The sequence below is a fragment of the Nothoprocta perdicaria genome, unplaced genomic scaffold (assembly GCF_003342845.1).
Source record: "Nothoprocta perdicaria isolate Ctin4 unplaced genomic scaffold, notPer1 scaffold_21, whole genome shotgun sequence".
NCBI classification, from domain to species: Eukaryota; Metazoa; Chordata; class Aves; order Tinamiformes; family Tinamidae; genus Nothoprocta; species Nothoprocta perdicaria.
In genome coordinates, this window is record NW_020455316.1 from 5,935,397 (window position 1) to 5,947,551 (window position 12,155).

The window sequence follows — 12,155 nt, forward strand, 5'->3', positions numbered from 1 at the left end:
TGTGTGTTCTACATTTGGGTGACTTGTCATTGACCCTTGTGACAGGAGAGGTTCTTCTTTCTTACMATTCTGCGTGGTTGCTGAGCAAGCCCTAGGAACTGTAGCTGACCTAGGAAGTGTGCGGTCCCTCGTCTGGAGGCCCACGAGTCCCTCTGCTGCAGGTGCCGCACTGTCGGTCAAGGGCTGGATCCTGCTTTGGATCTCTGAGCATGGGCCAGTCTTCAAAGCAGCACGTGGCTCTGAAGCAGCACATGGCTCTGAATCCCTAACTGAATCCTCCTCGACCAGCAGAAGGTCTTCCTCTCGTCCATYTATCTCTCTTTTACCTAGGCTGTGCAGTTCATGGGGGACAGCCTTAGCAGTAAAGACAGAGGCAAAGAAGGCGTTTAGTRACTCTGCCCTCTCAGTATCCTCCATCGCCAAATCACCCTCCCCGTTCAGCAGCAGACTAGCATTTTCCCTAGTCTTCCTCCTGCTACTCATGTGTTCGTAGAAGCCCTTCTTGTTGTACCTGACATCCCTTGCTAACTCTAATTCCAGGCGGACCTTGGCCTTCCTCGTTGCATCCCTGCATTCCTTGACAGTGTTCCTRTATYCTTCCCATGTGGCCCAGCCCTTCTTCCACATTGTGTATGGGCTCTTTTCCTCATTCATTTTACCCAACAGCTCCTTGTCCATCCACGCAGGTCTCCTGCCCCCCTCACTCAACTTCTTACTTGTAGGAATGCACTGAGCCTGAGCTTGGATCCTTCCATTTGGATCCAGAGGATCATTGGGTCTTTTCCTGAGCACTGATCCTTTCCTTTATTCTGCCAACTTATAATTATTGAGGTATTAGATCTGTTTGAAGAAGAAAACCAACATTTTCCTTTTTTTTTTACGCTCTAGAGAACATTTCTGCTCTGAGATTTGCTCTGCAGGATTGTTTCAAATTTTTTACTTATCAGGTGATTTAAAATGATCTTTCCCTGCGTTAACTGTATCACAGTATTCTTATTGTTATTGACCGTAGAGGAGATGGGAAGAAATAGAATTTACATTTTTTTCTTTTTTTTTTCTTAATCTGTCATTGGCTGTTAGAAAACTCATCTCAGAAATTTGAGGTCTTTTTTCATGTCTAGTTGCATTTCCTTTCACTTTTTCTCTGACCTGCTTTATGGAAAAATATAGCTAAAGACTTGGGGTTGTGCTTTCTGCCTCCCCATCTCCCCCCAGCTGCTTGTTTTGTTTTGACACCTTRTGAGAATATGTTGTGGTAGAGGATATGTTTGTGACTTCAAAATAATTTCCATACATTTTGAGGAAGGATTTTTACAAGGAAATGAGTGTGATAACTTGTTTGTTGACACTTGTCCTGTTCTCTCCTGCCTTTGCAAGTTGTGCTCAACATGACGATTCCAGCCAAAGTCGTGTTTGGTGCTKTTGAAGGAGGTTTCTTGTGTACATATCTATGTACATAGTTTTGCATTATGTTTAGATAATATCTGTGCTTCCTAGTTTGCTAAGACTACTGTCTGTTTAAGCTCTTTCTTTCTTTTTTTTTTTTTCTCTTTCTAACTTATTGCTGCTTTTTTCCTTCTTAGGAAACATTTTCAGTATCATCTTGGCCATGGTGATGATGATGAAGGGATGCATTTTTTTTTTCTTACTTGTAGGTGGGATTTGGCAGGGGGTGACATGTTCTAGGGAACAGTGCACATTTACTGCTTGCCTTGTACTTCTTTGGCCTTTGATCCAGGTAAAGAGACCTTGAGCCAGTCTCGACTGAGGTTTCTGGGCTTCTGCAGTCCATCAGAGTTGAGTTGAGCTCAGTGGGGTGTGCACATTTCAGGAGCCCCTTGCTTAGGTGGGGAACTTGTCAAGGATGTCTAGCCACCCAAAAGCATAAGGTGCCTTTCAGTTTACTTAAAATCTGGCTCTGTCTCTGAGCCGTCTAAGGCCTCAGATCCTTTAGTCAACCCAAGCTGCTGTTGAGCAACTGTTCCTTGTTGCAGGTTACTTCATTGCATTTGTACAGGCTTGCTGATTTGGAGGAACTGGTGGTTCTGAGCATGTAATGGCTAAAGTAAAATACCTTCCAGTCTGTCTCCTAYAGCTCAGATATCTTTTAGAAGCTTTCCCAACATGAACTAAGTTGATTTGGATGTGTAGGAGTTTGGTGGTGCTATAGTGTGTCTTGGTTTTGTGCAGAAGTTGATCTCTAAAAGTAGAAGAGCAAGGTCAGCTTGCTAGTATTTTTAACAGGTTCAGGTCTGCTGAACTTGTCGGAAACTGAATATTATTAAGGTTACCTAATTCATCCTGAGGGACACGTGGCCCAAGAACAACGATTTACAATGTCCCCAAGCCCTGGGCTGCTGTGGGAGCTTTTCTTTCAGAGTTCTGCTTAGAGCTGCTCTGAGCCTGGAGCACCATTAAATGCCATCCTTATCTCACGGAGTGGAAAATTGTCCCCTACTTTCTGTTCCACACTTGCTTGCAGTAAAGAGTAGACAGGAAGGCAAATACAGAWAAGTCCCAGTAGGTCTTGCACTAGAGACTGTTCTGGTGTGAGGACCCTGAATCCGAGAGCTCGGGATCCTCCCCTTGCTTAAAAAACCTGGTGGGGTGCAGAGAGGCCTGTATGGCCAAAGACTGTAAAACTGGCTGCCCAAATGATCCTGCCGTGGGAACTGCTGCTTTTTCACGGCGGAAAGCACTTAGTAGTAGCAGGAAGATTGCACTAGATAAAGCACTASATATTCTGCTCTTAGCTTAACAGTTCTGCACAAAGCCTCAAGTCCTCCTCCAGGACTCGTGTTCATCGTCCTGAGCTAGTTCCTCGACCTGAAGGAGCAAAGTTGTTAAGCTGGCCTTGATGAAACACCGTTTCTGCTGATGAAATACGAGGTTTCCCTCCTGGGAGTGYGTGTTATCTTCTTCATTTCACTCGTTCTCTCAAGTTAGTGAAGAATCTGGCCACGATACCTGCTCCAGTCWGGGCCTCTTATTCACAGGATGTGATCTTGTCCGCGGGCGCTCAGCGAGAGCAGCCCTGCAGCCTCTCTGCCGTCGCCTCTCTCTGTGCATCCCTCCAATTTTCTTGCTTGTGCTGCTCTTTTGAATAGAGGCATTGTTTTGGACAGAGTCAAGAGCTTATGTGACAGGTGATTCTTACACGTTCCTCATTCATGTTGTTTGGATGCAWGTAGGCACCTCAGCTTTCTTTTTTGATGTTGTTAGGTGCTAGTGATCTTCCCGATCATTTCTCAGGTAACTTAGTGTTTGTGTGGAGGGCTAGTCTCTTGATGATGCAACTATTCATTTCTTACTTAAAAAGTTAAAAGAAATTGTTGTGAACTGGGGTATGATAGAGCATACTCTGCTGAAGTCAGAACACATTCTGTCAGCATTTGGGTATTTCTGTGTCCAAACTCAAATATCTGTCCTGAAAACCCGTGACAAGATTATTTGGAGATCTATGTACAGTTTTGATCAATGATTTAATCATTTTTATACTGCACTGGAAGTCTACTTTCAGTGTATTGCCATTRTGTGGAGTGTTATTTGTTTGAAGTTGTCTGCATGAACATGTCCCTCAAAGGGATTTACTTTCCAGGGAGTAGTGTTGGGATGTGTAGTCTCTCTGCCATTCTCTCTGCTCTCTGCTTTCTTTTTCCTTCTTGTACTCCACTATCTACTGTCTGCAGTCTGCTGTGCACCTCTGACTGCAGGACACGGAGATGCATGTGCCAGTGAAGGGGGGGAGCAGAAGCCTTTGGCTGGAGAAAGGAATTGCGCAGGCCTGAGTGCTAGTGGCAAAGCCACCTGGAATTAACTGTGAGGAAGTGGCTAAAATTGAAAATAAAGCTTTGAACTTGAAGAATTCAGCTTTTCATCTAGGGAAACTTAATTTTTTAAGTATAAGAATACGTGTGTTTGGCTGCTTGTGTTAAAATACTAGATGGTGAACTACCAGTGATGCAATAAATATTTTTCTGTTATTCTCTGCACACCATAGCTCTTGGAAATCTGTGATACAGTTTTCATTACCAGGTGCATATGCATCATTGTGTGTAATCTATTAATATTCTGCTGTGTCAAATAGCTACATGTTGTTACACATTTCCCTGGTCTTTAAATACTGCTCTCTCTCAAACCATTGGATTGTTCTCCCCATAGTGTAGTACAGAAAGGCATTACTGGGGGGAAAAAGAAAAGACTTCAAAACAAACAGCAACACTGGCTTGTTAAATTTTCCTATTTAATCTGAATATTTAATTCAGATTAGTTTATAGTATTGTTTTTAGAGAGGTGACTGCCAATAATACTGTATGGAGGACTTTGACAGACATGCTTTTTATGCTTCTTTATAGGCTCTTTAAAAGTCACACATTTTCTTTATTACAGATAGCAGATCAGATGTTCTTTCATAGTGATTATCGGCCCCTTATCCGTGATGCCAACAACTTTGTCCTGGATGAGCAGACCCAGCAGGCTCCGCACCTGATGCCTCCCCCATTTTTGGTTGATGTGGATGGCAACCCTCATCCTGCAAGGTATCAAAGACTAGTTCCTGGTCGTGAGAACTGCAGGGAGGAGCAGCTTATCCCTCAGATGGGAGTGACATCTTCAGGTATGGAAGAAGAATCCAGTTCAGGATACAGTATTCCTGGTACCTCCAGGTGTTCTCCCTCTTCCTTCTCACGTTGTACTTCATCATCATCATTAATAGTAAGAGTTCATTAAGCATTTAAGAGTCATATGGCTTAGGAGTTGCTTGGCAGTCATTGCTTGTGAAAGCCTATATACTGTCCTCACTCAAGTTAGCACTAGCTAACACAGCACTTACTTAGAGCTCATAATTTCTTTATTGAAATGGTGTAAGGTGCTGAGTGAGCTTTCAGTCRATGTTTTGGGGGGTAAGACTTCCTACTTCAGAGAACCTGGGAAACAGACTGATGAGATAACAGCTGCAAGAAGAGGAAAGTGGGAGGACACTTGACACCTCCTACCAAATCTTCCCCTTCTTGAAATGAAGAAATTCATTCAACTTTAGCTTTTTTAAACTGATGGTTCAGTTAAATATCTCTCAAGATTTGATGAAGATACAAAAACCTGGGTCATCTTGACCCTGCCCTCACAAAATATAATGCTGTTAGTATTAAGAAAAAGGTGATCTGGTTTAAAAAATGAGACTCTTAATGTATATATTAGCCTGTACTAATAACATGTGATAACWTGTGGTTATCTACTACACTTCTGAATATCAAGGCTAAAATGTAGGTAGCCACTTTGTAGCTCCTGGAAAAAAAAGTTTATGAGACTTTCTCGTGCTATTTTACTTTACAGGATTGAATCAAGTTCTTAGTCAACAAGCAAATCAAGAAGTTAGTCCACTGGATAGCATGATTCAAAGGCTTCAGCAAGAACAGGATCAGAGACGTTCTGGGGAGGCAGGAACTAGCAGTACCAGCCGCATAAGCAGAGGTAAACAACTGGCTTCTTTTTGTGTTTCCTATGGAAACATCGAGCAGTTGGAAAATCGAAGTCCCATATTATTGTTTTTGACGTGCATTTTGTTGGACTACTAGCAAGGAGATGTGGAGCCACAGAAAATAGTACAACTTTCCCATCCATTTTCTGTCTTTCATAAAAGAAGAATTCTTAACCTCAAAATTGTTTATGTCCTTCCAAGGAATTTGCAGCAACTGTGTTCCCTTAGCAATTAAAAACTATGCTCCTGTTCAGTCTAGAATTGGCCAGCTGAATCTGAATTGTAGCAAATAATCAAGAAGAATCGAAGATAGAAAAAAGAAAAGAGCTTCTTTTTTCTCTGTAAAATATTTCACATCCCAGTGTCTAGCAGTAGATTTCTCAGTAAACTTCAGTTCCAAACAATTCCTTGTGGTAAACCCACCTGAGTAAGTGGGTTTACCAGAAGAGCTAAAGTGTGTGGAAAGATTTGGAAACATGTTGAATTTCTTTTTTTTAGCATAGATATTTGAAGTATCATGTTTTTATGTTTTTTTTCTTTTGCCCATTTCATATTTTGTTAGCAAATTTTACAGCTTCAGTTCCTAGTAATTTCCAGTGTAGTGGCTTCATGGACATAGTGGACTCCATTGTATTTAAGAAATATTCGGATTCCATAAGATAGCTCGGCATATTGTAAAATGGGTGTGCAGTGCAGCAGCAAGAGTCAGCTTCTCGTAGATGTTTTCAGAAGCACCTTTAAAGAACAGCGACCCTGTGAACTAATTTGTTGTGCTTCAGAGTATTGACGTCTCGGCTCCTCTTCAGTATGAATTTTTAAACAGTACTGCAGCTCCACAGATGTGTGAGAAGTTTGAGTTTTGGAAACTGCAGAGATTAGTGCAACTCTTCAATTWATATTTTTGTTCTTCTAAAATACTATGTTTTCCTTTCCTTTTGCGTTCAGAATGTTAGATCTAACAGAGCTCTGGCTTTTGGGCTTTGCAGGCTCTCTAAGCGCTCCCTCAGAAGTGCACTCGCCGCCAAACATCGGCTTGCGGCGCAGCGGGCAGATCGAAGGCGTGCGGCAGATGCACAGCAACGCGCCCAGGAGCGAAATAGCCACTGAGAGGGACCTGGTGGCTTGGAGCCGGAGGGTTGTGGTGCCTGAGCTTTCTTCTGGAGTAGCTAGGTAAAGAGAAGCCTTCCGCATTTGCAGTGGATTTGAATTTGGTAAATGTAGTTAAACTGTTCGGGAATTCCTGATGTTACGGGACAGGTTTTGTGGTGCGTAGCTGTGCAGTGGTCTCATTGTTCTGAAAATGGGTTTCAGTTTGAAATCAGCTCTTGTTTCCATGACATTTGAAAGTCCTGGAATTATGAGAGTGTCATGAATTTTAAAACGCTGATAGAGCAGATGAGAGAGTGACTCAACTGGTATATGCATCGGGATCTAACTGCTTGTCTTAGCATAAGATTATGGTGCTTTGATGACATTAGTCCCTGGCATTTTGTGGCCTTCATAGAAGGCTGAGGCAGTGACCTTATCCAGCATGTGTCCAAGATGAAATTCCAAACCTCTCTGCTGTACTTTCATTTCTTCTAGTAATAGACTCCTGTGCAAATACATTCCTGAGTGTGGCAAGTAGGGATTTCTTGTTTTACTGATGAAAGCGAACTGCTCTAGCTTTATGAAATAGTTAAAATTATTAAGTATCCAAATGCTTTTTCAATGTCTAAAATTAAAAATCTTTTGAAGGGGAGATAACTGGTGTCCCGAATCACTGTGCTGGTGTAAAGATGCAGGTTTCCCTTGGATTTAGAAACTGCTATCCCCTAAACAGCCAGGAAAGTACTTTTCAGTCATGTTTTTCAGCCTCGTGTTTTTCAGATATTGTGTGGCCATTTCTCCAGAATCTTGATTTTGAATTGAGACTCACAGGTTTGGAGGTAGTTAAGTCAAACAGATGTCCTCTAAACACAACATAGCAGGTATTTAGTACTTGGCATTTTAAATTTTTCAGTGTTCAGAAAGGATGACTTTGAGGTTGAATTCTGATCCTGAAGAGAGGAACTACTGCTACTCAAAGAATATTAAAAGCACTGAACATTTATTCCATGGCTAGAAGAGATATTCTCAGCTGTAGTTTTTTGCTTTGAAGTTAACATCTCAATTTTCTATTTCCAGTAGGCAAGAAGAGTGGCGAACAGCAAAGGGAGAAGAAGAAATAAGGGCTTATCGGTCAGAAGAGAAAAGAAAGCATGTAATAAGTCACGTTCCAAGAGAAAACAAAATGCCTACTTTCTCTAAGGTAAATAACCGCTTGTACCTTATTATTGTAAGAGCTGTAAAATTTAGTTCAGTGTATCTAGGTCACACGAGTTTACATTATTTTTCTCATTTTTAAATTAAAAAAGCAGGAACACAGAAATCTGTGTTTACCTTCCCGGAATGAGGACATTTGTTGATGTTTAACTATGTTCTAAATAAGCAACTGAGATTGCTTTTAGAAGTCCTTAAGTGAGAAGACCTGTAAATCTGGTATTGGAGACTGTTGGAAAATTGCTGTTGGAAATATATTATGTTGACCAATACATCCTGCTGCTCTCTTTTAGTGTTTTGTGTAAAGCCASTGTGGAAAAGATTGATTAAAAATTAAGTCACAGTCCTTAACCTGAATATATTTAAGCACATAACCCATAATGAATAAAGAATCAGGTATTTTCTGTCATAGTACCTTCATAATTATGGTGCTGTTTTGTGGGGGATTTTGTATGCCATGTATTTTACTGGAGCTACAGGTACATTTCTCACAGGAAAGAGAGGACTGAATAGATGAAAACAGGGAAAGGTGATTTGTATTAAAAATGAAGCTTGTTGTCATAATTGACTTAAATTCTTATGTAACTTTTATGGACTTGTAATTATAAGTCAGGTTATTTGTGCATCTCATGATTCTCTGTTCTTTCCTTGCTACACCTACCAAATTTTGTAATTATAGTCGTAGATGCTAAAGCTACCTTCTGTAAAGGAGAAGATTTTTTTCTTTTTAATAACTTGGTAAAGGTGAACTGCTTTGGGTGTTGCAGCACTGTTATAGTACTATAGATAATAGAGTTTCACCCTTAACTTAAAGGGGGAAGCCTAATAAAATCCATGCCTGCAAATTGCCCTTTGAAAATAGTACGAATCACTTTAGGGGTCAAAGGTAAAAAGCGAAGATATTTTCGTGCTGCAGTCTCCATTAAGTGCATTTACGTAAGATTAAGTGATTTTGTRTGTGTGTCTGGTATCTACCAGTTTTTCTACGTAGCAGTAAGCTCTTTGTACTTTAAGGTTTGGAGGCAGCCATAATAAGCCCCATTAAWGGCTTACAAGGTCATCTTAGTATTTGGTAACTCCTACCTTCTCTTGGGAATAATAGATGAGCCTCAAAAATTCAAATTTTAAGCARTTTTTATTTCTTTACCCGAGAGAATGGATTTTGGTGCTTATTTGTAGCTTTTCGTTAAATATGTTTGGACAGTTGCACTGCTTGAGGTTTTTTTTTCCCCTTCTCGCTAGCTACCACATGCAGTCAAATGATCCTTCCTGCTCCGTGCATTCCTACCAGCTTACTCTTGAATTTCTAATTGGGTTATAGTTTTCCTAAAATACCACTAGAGCATAAAAATAGGAGCGCGGATGAGCTGGTGCACTAGTCCAGCATCTTGTTTTTGGCAATTGCTTGTATTACGTATTTGAGAGAAGAAACTCATAATGGATGACTTTAAATTCTTCCTTCTGGAGAAGAAAATGCTAGTGTTCATAATGTAAAGGTTTTACTGGATCCTTTTGAATCCTAACTTTTCTTTATATGTATCTATGTCCTTAAAATCCTGCAGAGCAAAGCTTGCTCAGTTTCATATATTGATCCAGATGAGAATGTGCCTTTCTCAGGAAAGAAATCTGATACTTTCCCTTTGCTTATTCTTTGTTAAATCTGTCACTACTTGGAGCACAGAGATTTATGGAGAAGTGGTGAAAATCTCCTGAGAAAGATCTCAGAGGGACTAAGAAATAAGTAGGTATCAAATAGGCTTTTAATAAGCTAAACAGATTTACGAAAAGGATGCTTGGTCCTAAGCAATTAAGTGTCAATTAGCACACTGTTCAGATTTCAGCATTTTTTTTGTTTGTTTTTGCATTAATATAAGCACATTTTTGCCCAGTAATTTCCTGAGCATTTGGAATGGTGAATTAGAATTGGTGTTGTCCCCTTTTTTAGTCACAAAATTATATACAGACCTGGCAAAGAGAAGGCTGATTCCGGTCCAGAAAACTGTCTTCTGTTATTTTTTATATATTTTTTAATACCCATTAGTAACATAGTTATAGAAGCATTTTCCTTGCTGTTCTTTATACTGGCTGTATGGCTTTACATAAATACTGTTTGGTTATAGATAGAAATGGAAAGTACTGTGTAATTTTTTTCCCCCCCAGAGTAATACAGTAGAGTACAATACAGTTACAGTAATAACTGCTTTATATACTAACAGATTGGGGGATTTCTTAAATTTGTCGCCTGGGCAGAGCTTGCAGTTGTTGAAGAATATTTAATTTAGGATAGAGGTATTTATTAAAGATGTTGCTAGTAGTATTTTTTTTTCTGGAGAGAGATACTTTCTCTTCAGGAAAATCTCTCTCCAGAAAAAACTGTGAAATTCATTAAACACAAATTAAGTTCAGGCATACATGGTGGGATGAAGAGTATAAGCAGTGTGTCCAGTCAAGAATTAAAGCAGTTACGTAGACCATCTGACTGACTGACGCATAGAAAGCATCCTGTGGGAAAGGCACATGCAGAGCGTTACAGACACGTTCCTGTCGTCGTCCTAAGGAGGTTGTAGGTGAGTCTTGGTGGTCCCGTTCTGGTACCAGGCATGGGCTGGTGAGCCAGCCCTGTTTAACCTACTGGCATAGACTGATCCCCACTGCCTTTGTGAAGGGGGGACAGTATTTAGCTTGTGAACAGAAACAGCTGGTTTAAAAAAAAAACAGTGTGAAATTATTATAGGTAGAGGTCTTCAAAATTCCTACCACCCTGTGTGAGAGCAACGCTTTGTTTCCTGGTGTTACGGATAGGTGAATGTAATGTCCAAAGCTRGAGGTTGTCAGGACACCATTGAGTCCTCGGGTCTTTCCTAAATGGTGTTAAAAGTACCCCGAGCTGGGCCCAGATGACTTGTTTGAACCTACCCCTGAAAATGCAGGGAACGTCCCCCCTTGTATTTCTCAGAAAAACTGTTCTGGCAGCAGCTGTAATTTCTAATGTGTCGTAGATGAACTCCAGTACTGAATGGAAGCCTTGGATGTGATGCACACTTGTCAGCATGTACGTGGTGACTGTTCATCATAGTATACAGAGAGAAAGTAAGTTAGGGTTGAGCCTCAAATCCATAATGATCTTGGCTCAGTTTTCAAGCCTCCCTGTAGAGTGCAATCTAAAGCTCTTGCTCTACGATACATGTTGTACAAGCAGAGCATCAGCTGAGTTTTCATTAGTCATTGCTGCAAATCTCCATGCTTGTAGTACCTTCTCTTTGTACTTAGACCTCCACACACGYGTGTGTTGTGCACACATCACCAAATACAGTACTAAGAATTTGCCCAACTGGGAAGTTTTCAAAAGGTTTTTGGCAGTGCTGTGTTGAGTAGGAGGGATGTTTAATACATTCTTGTCAGGATGTGTAATAAATATACCTTACCTTCATTATTTGCAATGACCTACTGATTTTTTTTTCCTTTGGTACTAGATCATTCCACAAGCAGCTTGTYCTGGTTTTGATAGGTGCTTCCATGCAGGGAAGCTTATTTATTGATTTAATTGCTTGATTTTTGTCTATCTCTGAACTGCCAGCTTCTGTCTGAAACCAAAAAACAAAACAAGGCATATTTGTTTCTCAGGCATGCAGTATCTCAGGCATCCACCTCTAGGTAGAAATGGAGGATGTAAGCTTTGAGAGATTTTTATTTCCAGAGACAAAAGACAGATGAACTTATGTGGTATCATGTAGCTTCTGCAAAATGTATCCTTATTAAGATAAGGATATTGGACTCATCGGTTTCATTGTGCCTACCTGATCCCATTTCCGTTGTCCTTGCTCTCTCGTGTGCTGTTTCATGGTGCATACAGGCAGCTGGTGCTGTGTACAGTCGTTATTCCCAGTTCCTGCTCTGGAAAGGCAGAGAAGCTCCTTGCTCCGGTGCTCACTTGTATGGCTTGCTTGGGAGCTTCGGCAGAGAGTCTCGAGAGTCTGACAAAAATCGAGCACCCCCAGAAAGCCGGGGGGCAGAATGTGCTGGGGGATTGGTGGGAGATGGGACTGAGCCGCTGGCCTTGGAGCTGTGTCGCCACTGTGCTAAGGTTAGAGCAACCTGAGGAGATGTGGGGTGTGCTGCCAGCTTGAGTCCAGCCAAGGAGTGTCCTAGGCTTCGAGAGGCTGTTTGACTCCAGCTAGCGTTAAGACTCGGTCCAAGCGTTAAGAGACAGATAGGAGTTGACTGGAAGTTTATTAGGGGATGTTATCTGTCTGGTTTTCTGGTCATATAATGGTCAGTATTTACGACCAGGCAAATGTTGTATCCCGTATACAGTGTGTCATTTCCATGTGATACTCCATGGTGTGTATCACGTTGTCATTTTATACTAGTAGAGGAG

The 12,155-nt window shown here is 41.0% G+C and overlaps 1 protein-coding gene across 1 annotated transcript in view; it reads left to right on the top strand.

Moving 5' to 3' along the window:
* Positions 1 to 12,155, top strand: part of PHIP (pleckstrin homology domain interacting protein) — an 83,061-nt gene that overhangs the window by 41,122 nt on the left and 29,784 nt on the right. Inside the window, exons 13-16 of the mRNA XM_026038429.1 lie at positions 4,390 to 4,615; positions 5,332 to 5,469; positions 6,463 to 6,646; positions 7,643 to 7,766. Of these exons, the coding sequence (XP_025894214.1) occupies positions 4,390 to 4,615; positions 5,332 to 5,469; positions 6,463 to 6,646; positions 7,643 to 7,766 (672 nt within the window). The remainder of the gene's footprint in view (positions 1 to 4,389; positions 4,616 to 5,331; positions 5,470 to 6,462; positions 6,647 to 7,642; positions 7,767 to 12,155) is intronic.